Source organism: Bufo bufo, chromosome 8 (assembly GCF_905171765.1).
Source record: "Bufo bufo chromosome 8, aBufBuf1.1, whole genome shotgun sequence".
Lineage (NCBI taxonomy): Eukaryota > Metazoa > Chordata > Amphibia > Anura > Bufonidae > Bufo > Bufo bufo.
Genome location: NC_053396.1, coordinates 228,008,213 through 228,026,980, shown reverse-complemented (window position 1 = coordinate 228,026,980; position 18,768 = coordinate 228,008,213). Strand labels below are relative to the sequence as shown.

Sequence of the window (18,768 nt, the reverse complement as noted above, 5' to 3'; positions counted from 1 at the left end):
TGAAATGTGTTTGTTAATTTTAAATTAGAGTATCTTTGATGATACATCCAGCATCTACTGGATGCGTCACCTGTGCCGGTCTCTGATAGGCTACAGACACTCAGCCTATATATTGCCGTCCCCGGCCCTGTTGCCCTCCCTGGCTTAGGGACCCGGTTGCAATTGCGACCGTTGCGATCCCTATAGCTCTGCCCCTGATCACAGGTAAGTGCGGGGCCAGGGGCACCTCCCCAGTGTATTTACTCTCCTACACTGTGGGGCTGGCCTATGGAGTCAGTGTTTAGGGGAGGGGTAGTCTGGCCCCGACTCTGCACCTGTTGGGTTCTTTAGTGGCATGGCTTGTCTTTATGGTGCCTCGGGGGCATGGCTCAGCTTATCCAGGAGCAGGGAAGTCCATGGGTGTTATCTGCAGCCGGCTCTACAGAAGGGGAGGAGCATCCTTCTATTGACAGGTAACGCCCCTGCTTTCTCTTAAAGGGGTTCTCCCTTGAAGGATGTGAAAATCAGACATCATGTAGGACATGACAATCTCCTTCTAACAAAGCTAGAACCAGCCCTGCACCTCACATGGATCCAGAGATCTCCCCATTCATGGCTTCAATTACTTCACTAGGTTTATTTTAGGCTGGCAGCTCAGGAGGTGTGTCCCTTTGGCTGCAGCTCTTGTTATCACAGCTCAGGGGTGTGTCTTTTCTTCTACAGTTTCCTCCTTATCACAACTCAGGGGAAATATCTCTTCTGCTGCAGCTACCGCTCTATCACAGCTCAGGGGCATGTCCTGCTGCAGCTCTATCCACATCACCTTTCAGGGGTGTGTGTCCTTTCTGATGCAAGCTCTTTCATGCATGTGTCCCTTCTGTTGCAGTTCCTTCCCTATTGCAGCTCAGGAGGCATGTCCTTTCTTCTTCAGCTCTCTCCCTATCACAGCTCAGTGGGCATGTCATTTCTGCTGCAGCTACTCCCTTATCACAGTTCAGGGATGCGTCCTTTCTCTGGGGCATGTCTTATTAATGTCATATATACTATCAGTAGAACCATATGATGGCAGTTGAAGGATAGAACTGAGCATGTGTGACCACCTCAGCGAGAAATCAGGAGACAGAGAATGGACAGAGAAATCAGGAGAACAAACAGCAGGTGGCGCTGTACAGATACAATTTATTGAGCAACTCAGTGACTTTATTAAATCATTAATTACATGCAATTCTAAGCGATTTTGGCTACAAGTACTGGTTTCAAAATGTAAAATTTTTTTTGTAGGAAATCTCCTTTAAGCTGAAGAAATTGTAAATAAACTATCCAGAATGGGCTTGTCATGGTGCGGTGTTGGTAGTAAACTCCACACCGGACACAAGAGGGAAGGGAATAGGTACTAGGCCTGGAAACTAGGGAAAGGGGAAAGATCACCACCTAGCGAATGCCTAAACCGAGCCCTGACTACTATCAATATGAACAGACCTTGATGGTAGGAATGTTCATACGCAGGAACCTAGAGCCCTATCTGACCCTAAAGGGCCCTGGAAATAGTTTCAGGACAAGAGATGACCTGTTCCTTCCCAGCTGAAGGAACAGGAGACTCCCTCAGGCCTAATACCAAAAGATAGGGGAATACAACAAACAAGAAATAAGGAAAAGATGCAGCAAGCCAGACCGCAGGGGAAAGACGTAAGGCTACGGTGAACCGATGGGGGTAGTAGTTAATTTACTCACAGTTAGCAGAGCCTCCCTGGGCCGGCAGTGCAGTGGATGGGAAGACGGATGGATGGATGGGGCACTCTCTATTGCAAGGAACACCAGCCAGATGGAAGTTGAGGTGCCCTTGATGGTATAGGTATTTAAGGTGCTTTGGTGGCTGGGCCCCTGTGTTTGTGATGCCAGCACTGTAAGGTGCAAATGTTGAGTGTAATAGTAGAAATGATGAGGAGTTGGTTGTAATCAAACAGTTGAACATTTACTGAATCAATTGTCTTCAGGTAGTCACTACATATACAGTTCATTTGTATGGCATGAGTGATGACTCAGAAATGGGTTCAATAGTATTCCTTTTATCAGGTTTAGGCAATTGTCAGTTGAGGAGTTCTCTTTAAGGCTGACACTTTACAGGTAAGACTTCTGTAATTATTCTAAGTCCAAACTAAAGCACTCTGGAACTAAATATACTCTTTTCTGCGTATCTTGAGCTATCCAATAAGGGCGTTTCTCCCTCGTGGCAGGCAAACTCTCTGTGACATTATGTGCAGGATGCTCTCCTGAAGTAATCAGGTTCACTATATCCCGGAAGGCTTAATGTGAATAAGGACAACTTGGCGCCTTGGTCATCCGGCTGTGTCCAGGAACTTGGAAACTTGGTCACTTGTGCTTGTGAAGTCCATAGGCCAGACTCAGCTCTAACCTTCACTAGGCTTGCTTTATATTTAGACGTAGACTTACTGTCCAGTGCTAAGCTGCTGTAACTACTCTTAGTAGATTAATCAGGTCCCGGAGGAAAGAAATTGCAGCTACATCGTGGATAAGGCCTCTTTCTCTCCTCCATACACTTTCCTCCTCTCACTACACTCTGAACTAACTGAATTCACTTCCTGGCCATACATATGTGGTGCCAGCACCACCTAGGGGCGAATGGGTGTAATGACATTGCCAGCCTGATAAATAGGAAATACCATACATTGCAAATACATTAAATAAATAGGCAGATGTTTAAAGTGTCCCTTTTACACACATGTGGGACGCTGCAAAGACACTTAACTCCGAAGTACGCGTACAAGCAGGAACTCAGAGGAGAACCAAACACCAGCACTTCCACAACCAGAAAGGAGCTATCAAACGCATAGTATGATGGGTGAGACCAGATTAAATAGAGGAGTTGGAATGACCACTTAAGCTACACCTGAGACAAGAGGTGTGGTCATAACCAGCAACAACACAGAAACAAGGGAAACCAAAGAGGCTGTCAGATCACATCACGTGCAGCCAGTCTCTTAGATTTTCTGACCCCTGTCACGGGATAGACCGTGACAGGGCCTGGAGGAGCTCAGGGTGGGGCATTGTGGGTAGTGCCATCTCCAGGCTCCATCTCTAATCTTCTGTAATGGTATAGAGCTATACACAATGGGGTCTCCGCTGAGTTGTTAGGGGGGTTTGTCAGCTGATGCATTTCAAGCAACACCAGGCAACAGCAAACCATCAGAATTGTGATTGCAGCTCTGGATGTAACTGGAGTATAAGACAGATTGTATGATGTGACAGAGCTGTGCAGTACAGTGTTGTTTTACCGGGCAGGGTGGACTTTGGGGGGCAGGGGGGGGGGGATTGTAGACGCTCCTTTCCATCCTCCAGTAAACTGGGTCAATGGAGTCGTCTTGTGTGGATCTCTGGAGGGAGACTGATCTATTTCTGCAGCTAACAAGACTCTGCCTCGGCTGATGGATGAGCGCTCAATCTTCTCCGCTGCCCCGGGATCCACTTGTGCTTTTTTCTTCATTTAATAATAAGAACTTGTCTGATGTTTTCTGAAGGCTCCTCGGGGCAGTTACAGACACAAGCAGCTTCACCGTCCTACAAGACGAGCTCCAGACTATGCCAATACAATCACTACATGAACATGATGTCAATACAGGCAGGCCTCAGGGGAAGGGGAGGCCGAGGCAGGCCTGGGCGTTGGAGACCCTCATCTCACCTAAATGTGGCAGACCCTTATCTTACCTAGATATGGGAGACCTACATCTCACCTAAATGTGACAGAGCCTCATGTCACCCAGATGTGGAGACCCTCATCTAACCTAGTTGTGACAGAGCCTCATGTCACCTAGATTTGGGAGACCCTCATCTCACCTAGATATGGAAGACCTTCACATCAGCTAGATATAGGAGACCCTTATCTCACCTAGATGAGACAGAACCTCATGTCGCCTAGATATGGAAGACCCTCAAATCAGCTAGATATGGGAGACTTTGTCTCACCTAAATATGGGAGAGACTCAAATCTGCTAGATATAGGAGATAATCATGTCATCTAGATATGGGAGACCCTCATGTCAGCTAGACAAGGAAGATCTAATATCAGCTAGATATGAGACCCTCATCTCACCTAGATATAGGAGGCCTGATCTCACCTCAACATAAGAGACCTCATCTCACCCAGATGTGGAGACCCTCATCTCACCTAGTTGTGACAGAGCCTCATGTCACCTAGATTTTGGAGACCCTCATCTCACCTAGATATGGAAGAGCTTCACATCACCTAGATATAGGAGACCCTTATCTCACCTAGATGTGACAGCCTCATGTCACCCAGATGTGGAGACCCTTATCTCACCTAGATGTGACAGAGCCTCGTGTCACCCAGATGTGGAGACCATTATCTCACCTAGATGTGACAGAGCCTCATGTCACCCAGATGTGGAGACCCTCATCACACCTAGATGTGACAGAGCCACATGTCACCTAGATTTGGGAGACCCTCATCTCACCTAGATATGGAAGACCTTCACATCACCTAGATAAAGGAGACCCTTATCTCACCTAGATGAGACAGAGCCTCATGTCGCCTAGAAATGGAAGACCCTCAAATCACCTAGATATGGAAGACCTTCACATCACCTAGATAAAGGAGACCATCATCTCACCTAGATGTGACAGAACCTCATGTCGCCTAGAAATGGAAGACCCTCAAATCAGCTAGATATGGGAGACCCTAATCTCACTGAAGCATGGGAGACCCTCAACTCACCTAGATATACAGGCGACCCTCAAATCAGCTAGGTATGGGAGACCTTGTCTCAAATAAATATGGGAGAGACTCAAATCTGCTAGATATAGGAGATAATCATGTCATCTAAATATGGGAGACCCTCATGTCAGCTAGAAAAGGAAGATCTAATATCAGCTAGATATGAGACCCTCATCTCACCTAGATATAGGAGGCCTGATCTCACCTCAAGATAAGAGACCTCATCTCACCTAGATATAGGAGAACTCATCTCAGCTAGACATGGGGGACCCTCATCTCACCTCAATATAGGTGATCTTTGTTCTGAACATGGAGGACTCTCGGTTTGGCTGGACATTGGAGATGGTGGTCTTGCCTGGACACTGGACCTTAGTCTGGGCTGGACACTGAAGATATTAGACATAGAGAACCGTGAATTGGACTTTGGAGCCCTTCATATTGGGAGGGCCTATGGACCTTCATTGACTTGGACAGCAATATTTTATTGAGTAGAGCCCCGTTCACATTAAGTGGTAAATGTCCTTTAATCTATTAACAATAGGAGTTGATAGGTGGTAGATTATGAAATATTCAGGATTACTGGACCCCCCTGGTAAGGCCTGGTGAGTCCACATCACCATTAGCTGATTCATCAGAAGAACAAAGAAAAAAAAAACAGATCCGTTATTTTGAGCATCAATTTATGTCACTTCTGTCAGAGATCAGTGATTTTTGACGGGAGAAAAAGTCCTGCATGTGGAACCTTTCTCCCATCAAAAATAACTGAACTCTGACGGCAGTGACACAAACTGACCATAACTGATGCTCAAAAATAGACGGATCAGTTATTTTTATTAAAAAATGATGCCGACTGAGCATAAGGCCGGGTTCACATCACTGTTGCGTTTTCCGTTCTTCTGATTCGTCAGAAGATCTGAAAACATCAATAAAGAAACTGATCCAGGATTTTAGGCATCTGCTCATTTGTATCTGTTTAAGCCATTTCTGTCTGAGATCCCTTATTGTAGACAGAAAAAAAAAAGTCCTGCGCGCAGAATAACGGATCTCAGACGGAAATGGCTAAACAAGCTCAAAATAAAGGATCTGGTTTGTATTTTGTTTTCTCTTCTTCTGACGAATCAGAAAATGAAACGGTGACGTGAACCCGGCCTAAAAGAGATAACGGCATAGAAAGGGGGAGGGGCAGAGAATGCAAAGCAGACATTGATGATTGATACATTGTTTACATGTTTATGATAATTCATATATTGTTTACATGTTTATGATAGGATATAATGATGTTTCTTGGATCTGTTCTGTATCCCGCTGCCATAGAGAATGGAGGCACAGCACAGCGAGCGCCTCCACGTACCTCTATAAATTCTCTGAGTTTTATGGACTGATGTGAATTGTATGGGGGACGCGGGGCGACTTACGTTTTACCGTAACTCAATAGCAGCCATGACAGGCGCTGGTGTTTTGCGCTAATGACTTTTGTAGAATAGCAGGACCTTGCTGTGGTCAAATGGAAGCCGCTTTGATTTTCCCTGCTGGGTCCTTCCGCTTCACTTCCCATGAGAAATCAATGGCAGTTCATTGGCCTTTGCTTTGTGCCTATTGATCCTCTGCGGATGTGAAGCCCTTCGTGGTATTGCGCAGTGAAGGCACAGACACTTCTCTTAAACCCTCCAGTCACCTCCAGAGCTGCATTCCCAATGCTGCGGCTTTCCTGTTAACTATCTGGTTGTGCGGTACCATCGGACATGTTCTGCTGTGTTACATTGAAGGAGAATTCATCATTTCTCTTACGCCACTTTTTGGCATAGAAAAGTCGCATTTCCGCCAGATTTGTGACTTTTCTAGTTGCAATCTGCATCCAAGTCTATGAAATGCGGGGCGTGGCAGCGGTACGGTGAGGGCGTTTCAAAGGCAGGTCCATCGGCCCCGTCTAATTCATAATTGGCGCTCTGAGCTGCCGTAGATTTCATTCCGGAGCACGGAGAGCCGGAGGAGGCCGGTAAGCGGAGGCCGGCACCTCGCCATAGAAGACCTGCCTCCTCCGGGCAGCGCAGGGGCGACGAAGGCCAAGGTGGCACAAGATGGACTTGATAAATCAGGCCCAGCGCCCCTAGTGGTGAGGTTTACTGTGACCTGTGAAGCTGCGTCCAGTCCTCTGTGGGACTCCGGGTGGTCAGGGGTCAGGCCCCACTTTACCCCAAAGTAAATCTGTGACAGAGAGTGGAGTCTGCTGGCAGCAGCGCTGCTGACTGCTCCCCCGGAGCACGCCCTCTAATTATCCTTATTGATGACACTGAGTGTAATGCGAGAGGAGATGAAAGTGAGAGGATAAATTACCGCTTCCTGGTAAAATGGCTTCTTGCGGTGTTTTCAGCGCTGCTTTTACCTTCTGAACCCTGCGATCAGTACTCGGCTCTCCTGCAGAGCAACTGTAATTACTCCGCAGGAGCAATGCCTACCCCCACGCCCCCTGCGGAGCCGCGGCTGCTGCACAAAAACATTGACTTCCCATTGATTGGAACTCGCTATTAACACTATGAGGCCCAGGAAGCAGCCGGTAGATCCCGGGGCGCCCTGGTAAATCTGACTGCGATCCGGGGTAGATCTCTAGGGATCTGGTGCAGCACCCTTATAGTATATACTGATCATTGCAACCCACCCCTCCCCCACTTCCAATTAGTTGTCAGGAAACAACCTCCTTAAATCCATATTGTGAAGCCGCGTTAGACGTCCGTGGGGTGCTGTGCCTGCTTTGTGTTCTGCATACTCTCCAGTATAGAAATAGTTAATAGCAATTACTGGCAGGCCCATTGTCGCCTGCCGCTGTGCCGAGCTCCGTTCAGTGACGGCGGTTCCCACCGCCTGCACGTGGTCGAGGCATTCGGGGAATCTTTACGGTATTTTCATGTTTACTGCCGCACTAAAACAGAACATCATTTTTATGGCGCGTTCATCTCCTGGTGCTTTCCAGTCTGTGGTACGAACTGATGAGGACGAGCTGTAGAGTGACGGGACGCGGAGGTTTCGCTATCAGAGTTATATGTAAATGAGCCAATTAAGCCAAGGTTCAGGAAGATTGTGCGCTGACGAGGGGCGGTGTCCAGACCGGGGACCGCCATGTACATTGATTTCAGACTGACAGGTGCCAGATCTTACAGGCTCACCTTCCTGCAAATAGCTCCTCAGGAACTTTGGGGAACTGAAGGCCACATCCACAAGACACAATGGAAAACTTACCAAAAATCTGTGCAAAAGCTGCACAAGGTATATGTGTAATTTCACGTTTAGCTGCATTGTGAATTGTAAAGGCAGGACCTACGCTGATACATTGTAACAAGCTCTCTTAGCTGTAAAAGTCTAAGCTTAGAATGAGTTTTTAGCCTGTGGATGCATGTTCCCATTTGCTGGCAGCAAGCAGAGGTCCTGGGGCTGGCTGTGGAGTAATAAGACTTTTTTGTTTCTCCCTGCAGAATTACGGCCTGGAGACAGAGAACCTGCGGACGCTCTCTCACAAACTCAATGCATCAGCCAAAAATCTGCAGAACTTTATAATGGGTAGAAGGCGGAGTGGACATTACGATGGGAGGGCCTCCCGGCGACTGCCCAACGACTTCCTCACCTCCGTAGTGGATCTGATCGGTGCTGCCAAGAACCTGTTAGCCTGGCTGGACAGGTAACGTCATCTCTAAGTGCAGTGCCCCAGAACAGGCTACTTGCAAATTGTTCTTGATTTGATGTTATATAATCTGTTCATGCTATGTATGTATCTGTCTGTAGGTGGCACTGTTTATAAATTATGCTCTGACTCAGCAGAGGGAATTAGCTTTCCCCTCTGAGGAATGAGCTTTCTAGTCAAGACTGCATCAGCCACTTCAGTTGAGCTCTGCCTGGCGTTCAGGGCAGATGCCAGTTCAGCTCCAGGAGAAACATCATTCCTGTTGAGAGAACAATCCCTGAGGGAAAACTGGAGAAGACCTTCATAGACTGAGTGTTAGTAAGGTATTTGTGGTTCACGGCTATAGACTTTGCAGCTTGTGGAAGGATTAGCAGTTAACGGGGTCGTGCCATGAAACATTTTCTACACTTTTCAAACCAGCACCTGGATCTGAATACTTTTATAATTGCTTTTAATTAAAAATGTAGTATAGCCACTGAGCTATTCAATAAAATGTATCTCTACAGCGCCACCTGCTGTTTATTTTCCTTATTTTTTGTTTACTTCAATGAGGTGGTCACACGCGCTCAGTTTGACTCTTCATCTGCCACCAGACATATCTACTGTTAGAAGCTGTGACAGTAACAGGGAAAGAGCCAAAGCAGGAAGGAAATGCCCCCCTGACAAAAGACACACTCCGAAGGTGTGATAGGTGCTGCAGCAGAAAGGACACGCCCCTGAGGTGCTAGCCTGAAAAGAATCTAGCGGAATAACTGGAGCAATGAATGGGGAGATCTCTGGATCCATGCGGGGTGCAGGGCTGGTTCTAGCTTGTGTTTTCATCTTTTACATCAATCATGGGATAACCCCTTTAACCACTTTCCGACCGCCCATTGACTATAAACATCCTTGGGCGGTCGGTTTATCTCTGAATAGACGTTCTCCAATGTCCATTCAGAGATGGTAGCTGTCAGTGAAGAAAAAATAAATAAAATAGACATATTTGGTATCACCGCGTCCGCAACAACCGGCTCTATAATAATATTATATGATCTATGGCGTTCAGGTAAACGCGGAAAAAAATGTAATAAACATTGCGCCAAAAGAGATGTTTTTGTGAGCTCACATCCCATAACATAATATTAATCAATCAAAATGTCGTATGTACCCGAAAATGGTAGCAATAAAAACATCACCTCATCCCACAAAAAATTAGCTCCCATACAAGACCACAGCCAAAAAAATAAAAAAAATATGGCTCTATGAAAATTGTAAAATTTGGGGGTTTTCACTGTGGGCATACCTCAGGGGAACTTCAAATTCAACATGTCGCCCAAAGACCATTCCGGCAAAATCTGCCCTGCAAAAACCACATGGCGCTCCTGGCCTTCTGTGCACTGTCATGTGCCCAAACAGCGGTATACGACCACATATGGGGTGATTCTGTAAACTGAAGAATCAGGGTAATAAATATTGAGGTTTGTTTTGTTGTTAACCCTTGAGGTGTTCCAGGAAAAAATTGATTACAATGGAAAATCTGCAAAAAAAAGTGACATTTTGAAATTTCACCTCTATTTTGCTTTAATTCCTGTGGAATACCTAAAGGGTTAACAACATTTCTAAAACCAGTTTTGAATAGTTTGAGGGGTGTCATTTCTAAAAGGGTGTCATTTATGGGTTGGTTCTATTATGTAAGCCCCACAAAGTGACTTCAGAACTGAACTGGTCCTTAAAAAAGTTGACTGAAAATTACTTCTAATATTCTAAACCTTCTAGCGTCCTAAAAAAAATAAAATGACATTACTAAAATTATGCCAACATCAAGTAGACATATGGGGAATGTTAACTAATAAATATTTTATGAGGCATCACTATCTGTCTTAAAATTTAGAAAACTTTTTTCAAATTTTCGTTAACTTTTTGGATACTCCTGGTCAGGAAGGGGTAAATGGCCCGGTCTGGAAGTGGTTAAGGGCGCCTTTCACACTGATCTAACAGGTTTGACAATCTCCATCCCTCAGAAATTGCAGATCTGATGGGAGACGTTTTGCATGGTGATGGTTTGTCGTCTGTGATCATCCTGCAAAGGTTGCAAAGTGTTTAGAAGGAACTAATGCACTACTACTCCTATTATAATCATTGCTATTGGGAAGAAACTGCCTTTGAACTGTGCCTTGATATCATTGGGTGTACTACAACTCCCATTCTGCACTTTACTGACTCCAGCACCGTCGCCGGCCACAGCTCCTACACCTAGTGCACCCAACAACCATCAGGCAGGAGTCCCAAAATCAAGGTGTGCCCAGAGGGGAGAAAGGGTGTCCCCCTATCACTACCCGGCCCTAGGGAGCCTCAGTGTGAATGATTATTGCAACCAGAGTCACTACCACTCCTATCCTCCGCGGCTTGCATAGGACGCAGACACTGACACAGCGTAGGAACCTGCAGCGATCCTTCTGACACACATATTCCCACACTAGCAAACAGTTGTCAGACTCCGCCCCTTACGTGTATCCTTGTCCTATACAAGACTCTCAAACATGTGACAGTTTAACTCCAACCAGGGTAAGACGTGGCGTCTGGGACTGATGCATCCTGGGAAAAAACAAAAATAAGCAATAGAAAGTCACATTCTGCCATCCCAAATACAGAACTGTGAGCCTGGACCCCAGATTTGTGTGCACCTCACAGAGGCCAGATACAATGTAACAGTCCCTCAGCTGTGTGAAGTGTAAGGGTTTTCAGCCTTTAGATATGAACAGAAGTTTTTTATTCATTGGCAACAAGCAGAGATCTTAAAAATAGTGAAAAAATAAATCACAAAGGAAATTCCAGAGCTTTTCATTATGCAATGATTTACATAGGACTAAATTCAGGATGGGAGGTCTAATAACTGTAACGAAGGATGGGGCCCTAACACCTATAACGGAGGATGGGGTCTAACACCTATAACGAAGGATGGGGGTCTAATAAGTATAACGGAGGGTGGGGGTCTAACAACTGTAATGAGGGGTGGGGGTCTAACAACTGTAATGAAGGGTGGGGGTCTAACAAGTATAATGCAGGGTGGGGGTCTAACAACTGTAATGAAGGGTGGGGGTCTAACAACTGTAATGAAGGATGGGGGTCTAACAAGTATAACGGAAGGTGCGGGTCTAACAACTGTAATGAGGGGTGGGGGTCTAACAAGTATAACGAAGGATAGGGGTCTAGTAAGTATAACGGAGGGTGCGGGTCTAACAATGTAATGAAGGGTGGGGGTCTAACAACTATAATGAAGGGTGGGGGTCTAACAAGTATAACAGAGGGTGGGGGGTCTAACAATGTAATGAAGGGTGGGGGTCTAACAACTATAATGAAGGGTGGGGGTCTAACAAGTATAACGGAGGGTGGGGGGTCTAACAATGTAATGAAGGATGGGGGTCTAACAACTATAATGAAGGGTGGGGGTCTAACAAGTATAACGGAGGGTGCGGGTCTAACAATGTAATGAAGGGTGGGGGTCTAACAAGTATAATGGAGGGTGGGGGTCTAACAACTATAATGAAGGGTGGGGGTCTAACAACTGTAAAGGAGGATGGGGGTCTAAGAAGTATAACGGAGGGTGCGGGTCTAACAATGTAATGAAGGGTGGGGGTCTAACAAGTATATAACGGAGGGTGGGGGTCTAACAACTATAATGAAGGGTGGGGGACTAACAACCGTAATGAAGGGTGGGGGCCTAACAACCGTAATGAAGGGTGGGGGTCTAACAAGTATATAACGGAGGGTGGGGGTCTAACAACTGTAATGAAGGGTGGGGGGTCTAGCAAGTATAACGGAGGGTGGGGGTCTAACAACTATAATGAAGGGTGGGGGTCTAACAACCGTAATGAAGGATGGGGGTCTAGCAAGTATAATGGAGGGTGAGGGGTCTAACAACTATAATGAAGAGTGAGGGGTCTAACACCTATAACGAAGAGTGGGTGGGTCTAACAAGTATAACGAAGAGTGGGGGGTCTAACAACCATAATGAAGGATGGGGGTCTAACAACTATAATTAGGACCCCAACCTATTGCAAGAGCCCCTAATATGGGGGCAGGACGGCGGTCAGTTCTGAGGGTGACGCCATCTGGAGGTATGAGGTTGCAGTGAAGACCCTGATGCGAGGGTCCTGGGTCCTCACTGGGCAGCTGCTTGTGGTCGTCTGGATTCTGATCATCCGCAGATCGACTCTTTTCCCTGAAGCTGATGATTCCCTCGATAATGAAGCATTTTCCGCTCCGCGCAGTTATGTGAATAGTGCGGCCGCTGGAGAGGACACATTCATGATTCCCACCCGTGACATGTTGGCTCAGCCGCGGGCGCTCGTCCTGACCTGGTTCCGTCCGCTCTCATTACACTGACGATGCCATTAGACGAACGCCCTTCTCACATCATTGCAGAGCGGACGAGCTCCAGCGGGGCCCCACTGTCCCAGAAGTAACGGCTCATAAATGGAACATGAAAGGGAAACGGCTTCAGCTACAATGTATCAACTTCCCGAGCAACAAAGGAACCTGCAGAGAATGGAACCTCTCTCTCTGAGGAGGGGAAGTAAAGTCCCCAGCTGTCTGTAAGGCCTCATGCACACGACCGTTGTTTTATTCCGTGTCCATTGTTCCGTTTTTCGTGATTTTCTGCGGACCCATTGACTTTCAATGGCTCCGTTGAAAACTCGGCTAATGCACCGTTTGTCATCCGCGTCCGTGATCCGTGGTTCCAGTCCGTCAAAAAAATATAACCTGTCCTATTTTTTCGCGGAAAACGGTTTGCGGACCCATTCAAGTCAATAGGACCGCTAAAAAACACGGAGGCACACAAGATTGTCATCCGCGTCCGTTTTTTTCCTATCATTTGCATGGCAAACCTGTCTTAGATTTTTTTTTTACTTTCCTTTATGTCTGGTGATCCTCCAAAAATAAAGGAAGACACACGGAAACAAAAACGGAAACGGATCACGGAACAACGGAACCCCATTTTGCCGAACGGAATAAAACAACGGTCGTGTGCATGAGGCCTAACCCTGAGGAGCACGGGCAGTAAATCCACATAGTTCCATGCTCTCTGCTCTGCTTTTGTCAGTCTTCACTGTAGTCCTGGTATTCTGTTCACAAATCAAGCAGCTCAGGATGAACAGAACTATAGGTCTCTCACAGATAGGGCAGCTCTATATCATGACTGCACAATACAGGGAGTACATCACATATAACCTTCCTGCTTGTGTCACATGCGCGGCATGCCTATGAGTAGCTGGCGCAATGGATGGGAGTGGTAGTAGCCCTGATGATATGTCATGGTGTACCTCCTCAGATTCTCGCTCCCTGGGGTCGGGGCAGTGAAGGAAGGGGCACCCGGTAGATGTGGGCTGCCTGATCCTGATGGTAGTTTGGAGCGTGCCGTTGATGTAACATGTTCATGTGGGTGCAAGGCAGGGCTTGTGATGGACATGCAAAGGCGTTAGGGGAGTCAAAGACAAAGCCAGACTGAACCTAACAAAAGTCTCTCTTTACAATGTACACAATAGGAGTTGTAGTACATCCAACATCTCCCAGATGTCCCAGCATGAGCTAAGCAGATGAACATGGCATTGGTCCTCTGGATTATTATGGCTAAAATATCTGCTCTAGGGATCTCTGGCTAATGGATGTAGTGTCCACTATACTGAGGTGCAGACGGTGTGTTAACCTGTTATCCTCCCTCTGCAGCAGCAGGGTCGGGATCGCCTTAAGCTGGGTTATCTTACTTTCTCTCTTTCTCTGTAGCCATTCAAATCCTCCTCCTTTCTTGCCTCTCCTGGGGCTCATGGAGGTGACCGAGGCTCCAGAGCCTGAAGCTGGAGTATTTGGGAGAGGAGCTCATGGAGACTGCTCCTTCTTCCTCCCTCTCTACAGCTACTCTCACTTCTGGAGCTAAGGGGTGGAGCCAGCCCACACCCAGAGCTCCCGAGAGGGCTGGGCCAGGATTGTTGTGGCTTTGCCTGGCTGATGCTGGAACAACTGAGTGTGCAGTAGGGGTTATTGAACCCCTCTAATGCCCGGGCACCTCATACAGGCTATACTTACCCTGCTCCTTGGCACCTGTGTTGCTCCTGATGCTTGCACGGCCGCCGTTGCATCTCCCCGTTGCGCAGATCAAAACATCTAGTGACGCGGGGGCAGCCAATAGCAGGCTGCGACGGGGATGAGCCTTCCTAGCATCGCAGGTGACGTTAGGGAGGCTTGTCCCTGTAGAGGTTGCTATTGGCGCCCCCTCCCCTGACGGGGAGATGTAGCGGCGGCCGTGCAAGCATCAGGAGAGATGTTGGTGTCGGGGAGTGGAGTAAGTATAACCTGTATAAGGTGCCCGGGCATTTTGGGGGCTTTATATGGGTTGGATACCCCTTTAACATTACAAACGCTACAAAATAAAGCAAACGTTGCAGATACCCCCGGTCAGAGGTACGGCGCATGGAGGAGAATTGATATTCACTTCTAGAAAAACTTTGAGGTCATGTGCAAGTGGTAAAAGTGGTGAACTCCTGCCAGGACTCGCAGGCGACCAGGCGGTGCCCCCGACTGATGCAGTTACTTTAGCGCCTCTTGCTTCTGACATTTGTGGACACCGATTAGTCGCCCTTTCATTGAGCGTTATTTGCTTTCTTCCTCCAGGTCCCCGTTCGTCAGTGTGACGGAATATTCACTGCTGAAAAATAACATTGTCCAACTGTGCCTGGAGCTCACCACCATCGTGCAGCAGGTAAGAGTGCAAGCTCTTGTGCACGGTAATGACCTCAGTGATAAGCGGCGCCTGCGTTCCTCCAAGGCAGCAGCAAAGAACAAGAAATAATAATGTAAAAGCTGTGATTTCAATCATTATAGCGGGATTTGTCCAGAATGTATCCGATCAGTAAAGTGTCTACAAGTCAGTCCTCGAGTCGTCCTTAGTCTTATCCATCTCTCGGACGGCTCATCTGTGACAGGGCCCCCACCTCACACATGTCATTTATAATACAGGGGCCTCAGGGCCCTCACAGACGCTAGGGCCCAGATGCAAATGCTACTTTTCTGCCTGTGGCCACATTGAGGGCTCCTGCCATGAAGGTGACACATTTAGGTCCATACATTCGGATTCATACGCGGCTGTATATAACGAGGTATCAGACAATGTGGCGCATTTTGTAGGGATTGATACATTTTACTTGTAGATTTCGGATCCTCACGTCTTTCATGTGTTAGATATCCTAATATAACTAACTGTGGGGAGCAGCGGGAGTTGTGAGCTCCCCCAGGGGGGCCCAAAGCAGCATAGCCTGTTATGTGAAGGGGTCATGAATCTGACTCAGGCTCCATCACAGCCACTAGGGGATGATATTAGGGTGCAGTCACAGCCACTAGGGGATGATATTAGGGTCCAGTCACAACCACTAGGGGATGATATTAGGGTGCAGTCACAGCCACTAGGGGATGATATTAGGGTGCAGTCACAGCCACTAGGGGATGATATTAGGGTCCAGTCACAACCACTAGGGGATGATATTAGGGTGCAGTCACAGCCACTAGGGGATGATATTAGGGTGCAGTCACAGCCACTAGGGGATGATATTAGGGTGCAGTCACAGCCACTAGGGGATGATATTAGGGTGCAGTCACACGGTCAGGTTTCCGGATGCAGTTCTGGAAGCCAAAACCAGGAGTGAAGTGAAAAACGAGAAGTTGTGTCTGTCTGTAATATTTTCTCTCATATAATGATCCCCTCCTGATTTCATCTTCGAAACCTGACCGTGCGGCCGTCCCTTTACACCCCGTTAATATTATGGTGCACAGACTGGAGATGAGCAAACCGTTCAGAACGAACCCACTTCGGGCAAGAAGAACCTGAAGCTTTTCAGTTTTACTTTGGACAAATCCAGTAAAACAGCACGCAGCGCCATTTACTGCACATGTCGGGGGGAAGAAGAGAAAGTGTGGGGGGGTCTTGTCCTGATTGGCTCCCAGGCTGACAGACAACCTGGATGAGCCAATCAGTGCTGCAGCAGGCAGGGAGGTGCCCGGGCAGAACGCCATTCTGTGCCGGGCTGTGAATGAGGGTGGCCGGGTGCCACAGTCAGGCTTCTATTCTACTGTGAGGAAAGGCTAGAAAGACGAAGACTTGTGTGTGGAGACGGGGCAGACGGGAGAAGCTGTCAGCCAGGGAGTGAGACGTGAGGAGCTGAGGCTGGCAGTGCCTTCTAGCAGCAAGTAGCAGCTGCTGCAGAACCTCAACAGCAGCTTCCTGCAAGATCATTTCATTTTTTTTCTTATTTGAACAGACAGACAGCTGTATTATGCTGCTGCTGCTGAACAGTTGTTTTTGTTTTTTGAAATCCCCTGACTACTAGGGCATCTTCAGACAGTTCACGTGTTGGTGTGGGGGAGGGGGGATCATAGTAGATTGACAGATTGTGTTTTACACTAGAGAAAGCTTGTTTTCTGAATCTGCGTATCTGAACGCACATAAGACCTTAAACCCCAAGGTGTTACTGACACCGATACTAAATTATTTCCAAAGTCAATTGTCAGTAGCAGTGTCTTCAGCGGGTTTGTGGAAAGAGAAGGACCTTTTATTGAGCCTCTGTGTCTTTAAGTTCCTGGAAAAACGGACTTGCAAACCGTTCCATACTTTGTGTGAATGTGCACATTAGGCCAAATGTCTTGAATAAAGAAGGGTTCCAAATGGAAAGACCCAGGACCAGGCCTCCTAGAGCAAGAACATGGGTAGTAGCAGCACCAGCTATGCGGCCAGAAGTCCCAGGAGTAGTAGTAGTAGTAGTAGTGGTAGTAGTAGTGGTAACAGTAGTAGTATGGTAGTAGTAGTGGTGGTAATAGTAACAGTAGTAGTAGTAACAGTAGTTATAGTAGTAACAGTAGTAGTAGAGGTAGTAGTAACAGTAGTAGTAGTAGCTATAGTAATAACAGTAGTAGTAGTAGTAGCAGCAGTAGTAGTAGTGGTAGTAGTTGTAGCTATAGTAGTAACAGTAGTAGTAGCAATAGTAGTAGCAGTAGTAGTGGTAGTAGTAGTGGTAGTAGTAGCAGTAGTAGTGGTAGTAGTTGTAGCTATAGTAGTAGTAGAAATAGTAGTAGTAGCAGTAGTAGTAGTAACAGTAGTAATAGTAGTAGTAGTAGTAGTAGTAGTAGTAATAGAAGTAGTAGTAGTAATAGTAGTAGTACTAGTGGTAGTAGTTGTAGCTATAGTAGTAGCAGCAGTAGTAGTGGTAGTAGCGGTAGTGGTAGTAGTGGTAGTAGTAGTAGTAGCAGTAGTAGTAGAAGTAGTAGTAGTAGTAACAGTAGAAGCAGCAGCAGTAGTAGTGGTAGTAGTAGTAGAGGTAGTAGTAGCAGTAGTAGTAGCAGTAGTAGTGGTAGTAGTAGTAATAGTAGAGGTAGTAGTAGTAGTAGTAGCTATAGTAGTAGCAGTAGTAGTTGCAGTAGTGATAGCAGTAGTAGTAGTAGTAGCAGTAGTAGTGGTAGTAGTAGTAGCAGTAGTAGTAGCGGCAGTAGTGATGATAGTAGTAGTAGTGGTAGTAGTAGTAGAGGTAGTAGCAGTAGTAGTTGTAGCTATAGTAGTAGCAGTAGTAGTAGAGGTAGTAGTGATAGTAGTAGTAGCAGTAGTAGTAGAGGTAGTAGTAGTAGTAGTAGCAGTAGTAGTGGTAGTAGTAGTAGAGGTAGTAGTAGCAGTAGTAGCAGCAGTAGTAGTAGTAGCTATAGTAGTAGCAGTAGTAGTAGAGGTAGTAGTAGTAGTAGTAGAGGTAGTAATAGCAGTAGTAGTTGTAGCTATAGTAATAGCAGTAGTAGTTGTAGCTATAGTAGTAGCAGTAGTAGTGTAGTGGTAGTAGTAGTAGAGGTAGTAGCAGTAGTAGTTGTAGCTATAGTAGTAGCAGTAGTAGTAGAGGTAGTAGTGATAGTAGTAGTAGCAGCAGTAGTAGTAGAGGTAGTAGTAGTAGTAGTAGCAGTAGTAGTGGTAGTAGTAGTAGTAGTAGTAGTAGTAGTAGTAGTAGAGGTAGTAGTAGCAGTAGTAGTTGTAGCTATAGTAGTAGTAGTGGTAGTAGTAGTAGAGGTAGTAGCAGTAGTAGTTGTAGCTATAGTAGTAGCAGTAGTAGTAGTAGAGGAAGTAGTGATAGTAGTAGTAGTAGTAGAGGTAGTAGTAGTAGTAGTAGCAGTAGTAGTGGTAGTAGTAGCAGCAGCAGTAATAGTAGTAGCTATAGTAGTAGCAGTAGTAGTAGAGGTAGTAGTAGTAGTAGTAGAGGTAGTAATAGCAGTAGTAGTTGTAGCTATAGTAATAGCAGTAGTAGTTGTAGCTATAGTAGTAGCAGTAGTAGTAGTGTAGTGGTAGTAGTAGTAGTAGTAGTAGTAG

General features: G+C 46.5%; 1 protein-coding gene across 1 annotated transcript in view; it reads left to right on the top strand.

The window, feature by feature from the left end:
- The window catches only part of LOC120977959 (connector enhancer of kinase suppressor of ras 2-like), a 535,146-nt gene that overhangs the window by 56,729 nt on the left and 459,649 nt on the right, over positions 1 to 18,768 (top strand). Inside the window, exons 2-3 of the mRNA XM_040406152.1 lie at positions 8,197 to 8,399; positions 15,051 to 15,138. Coding sequence (XP_040262086.1) covers positions 8,197 to 8,399; positions 15,051 to 15,138 — 291 coding nt within the window. The remainder of the gene's footprint in view (positions 1 to 8,196; positions 8,400 to 15,050; positions 15,139 to 18,768) is intronic.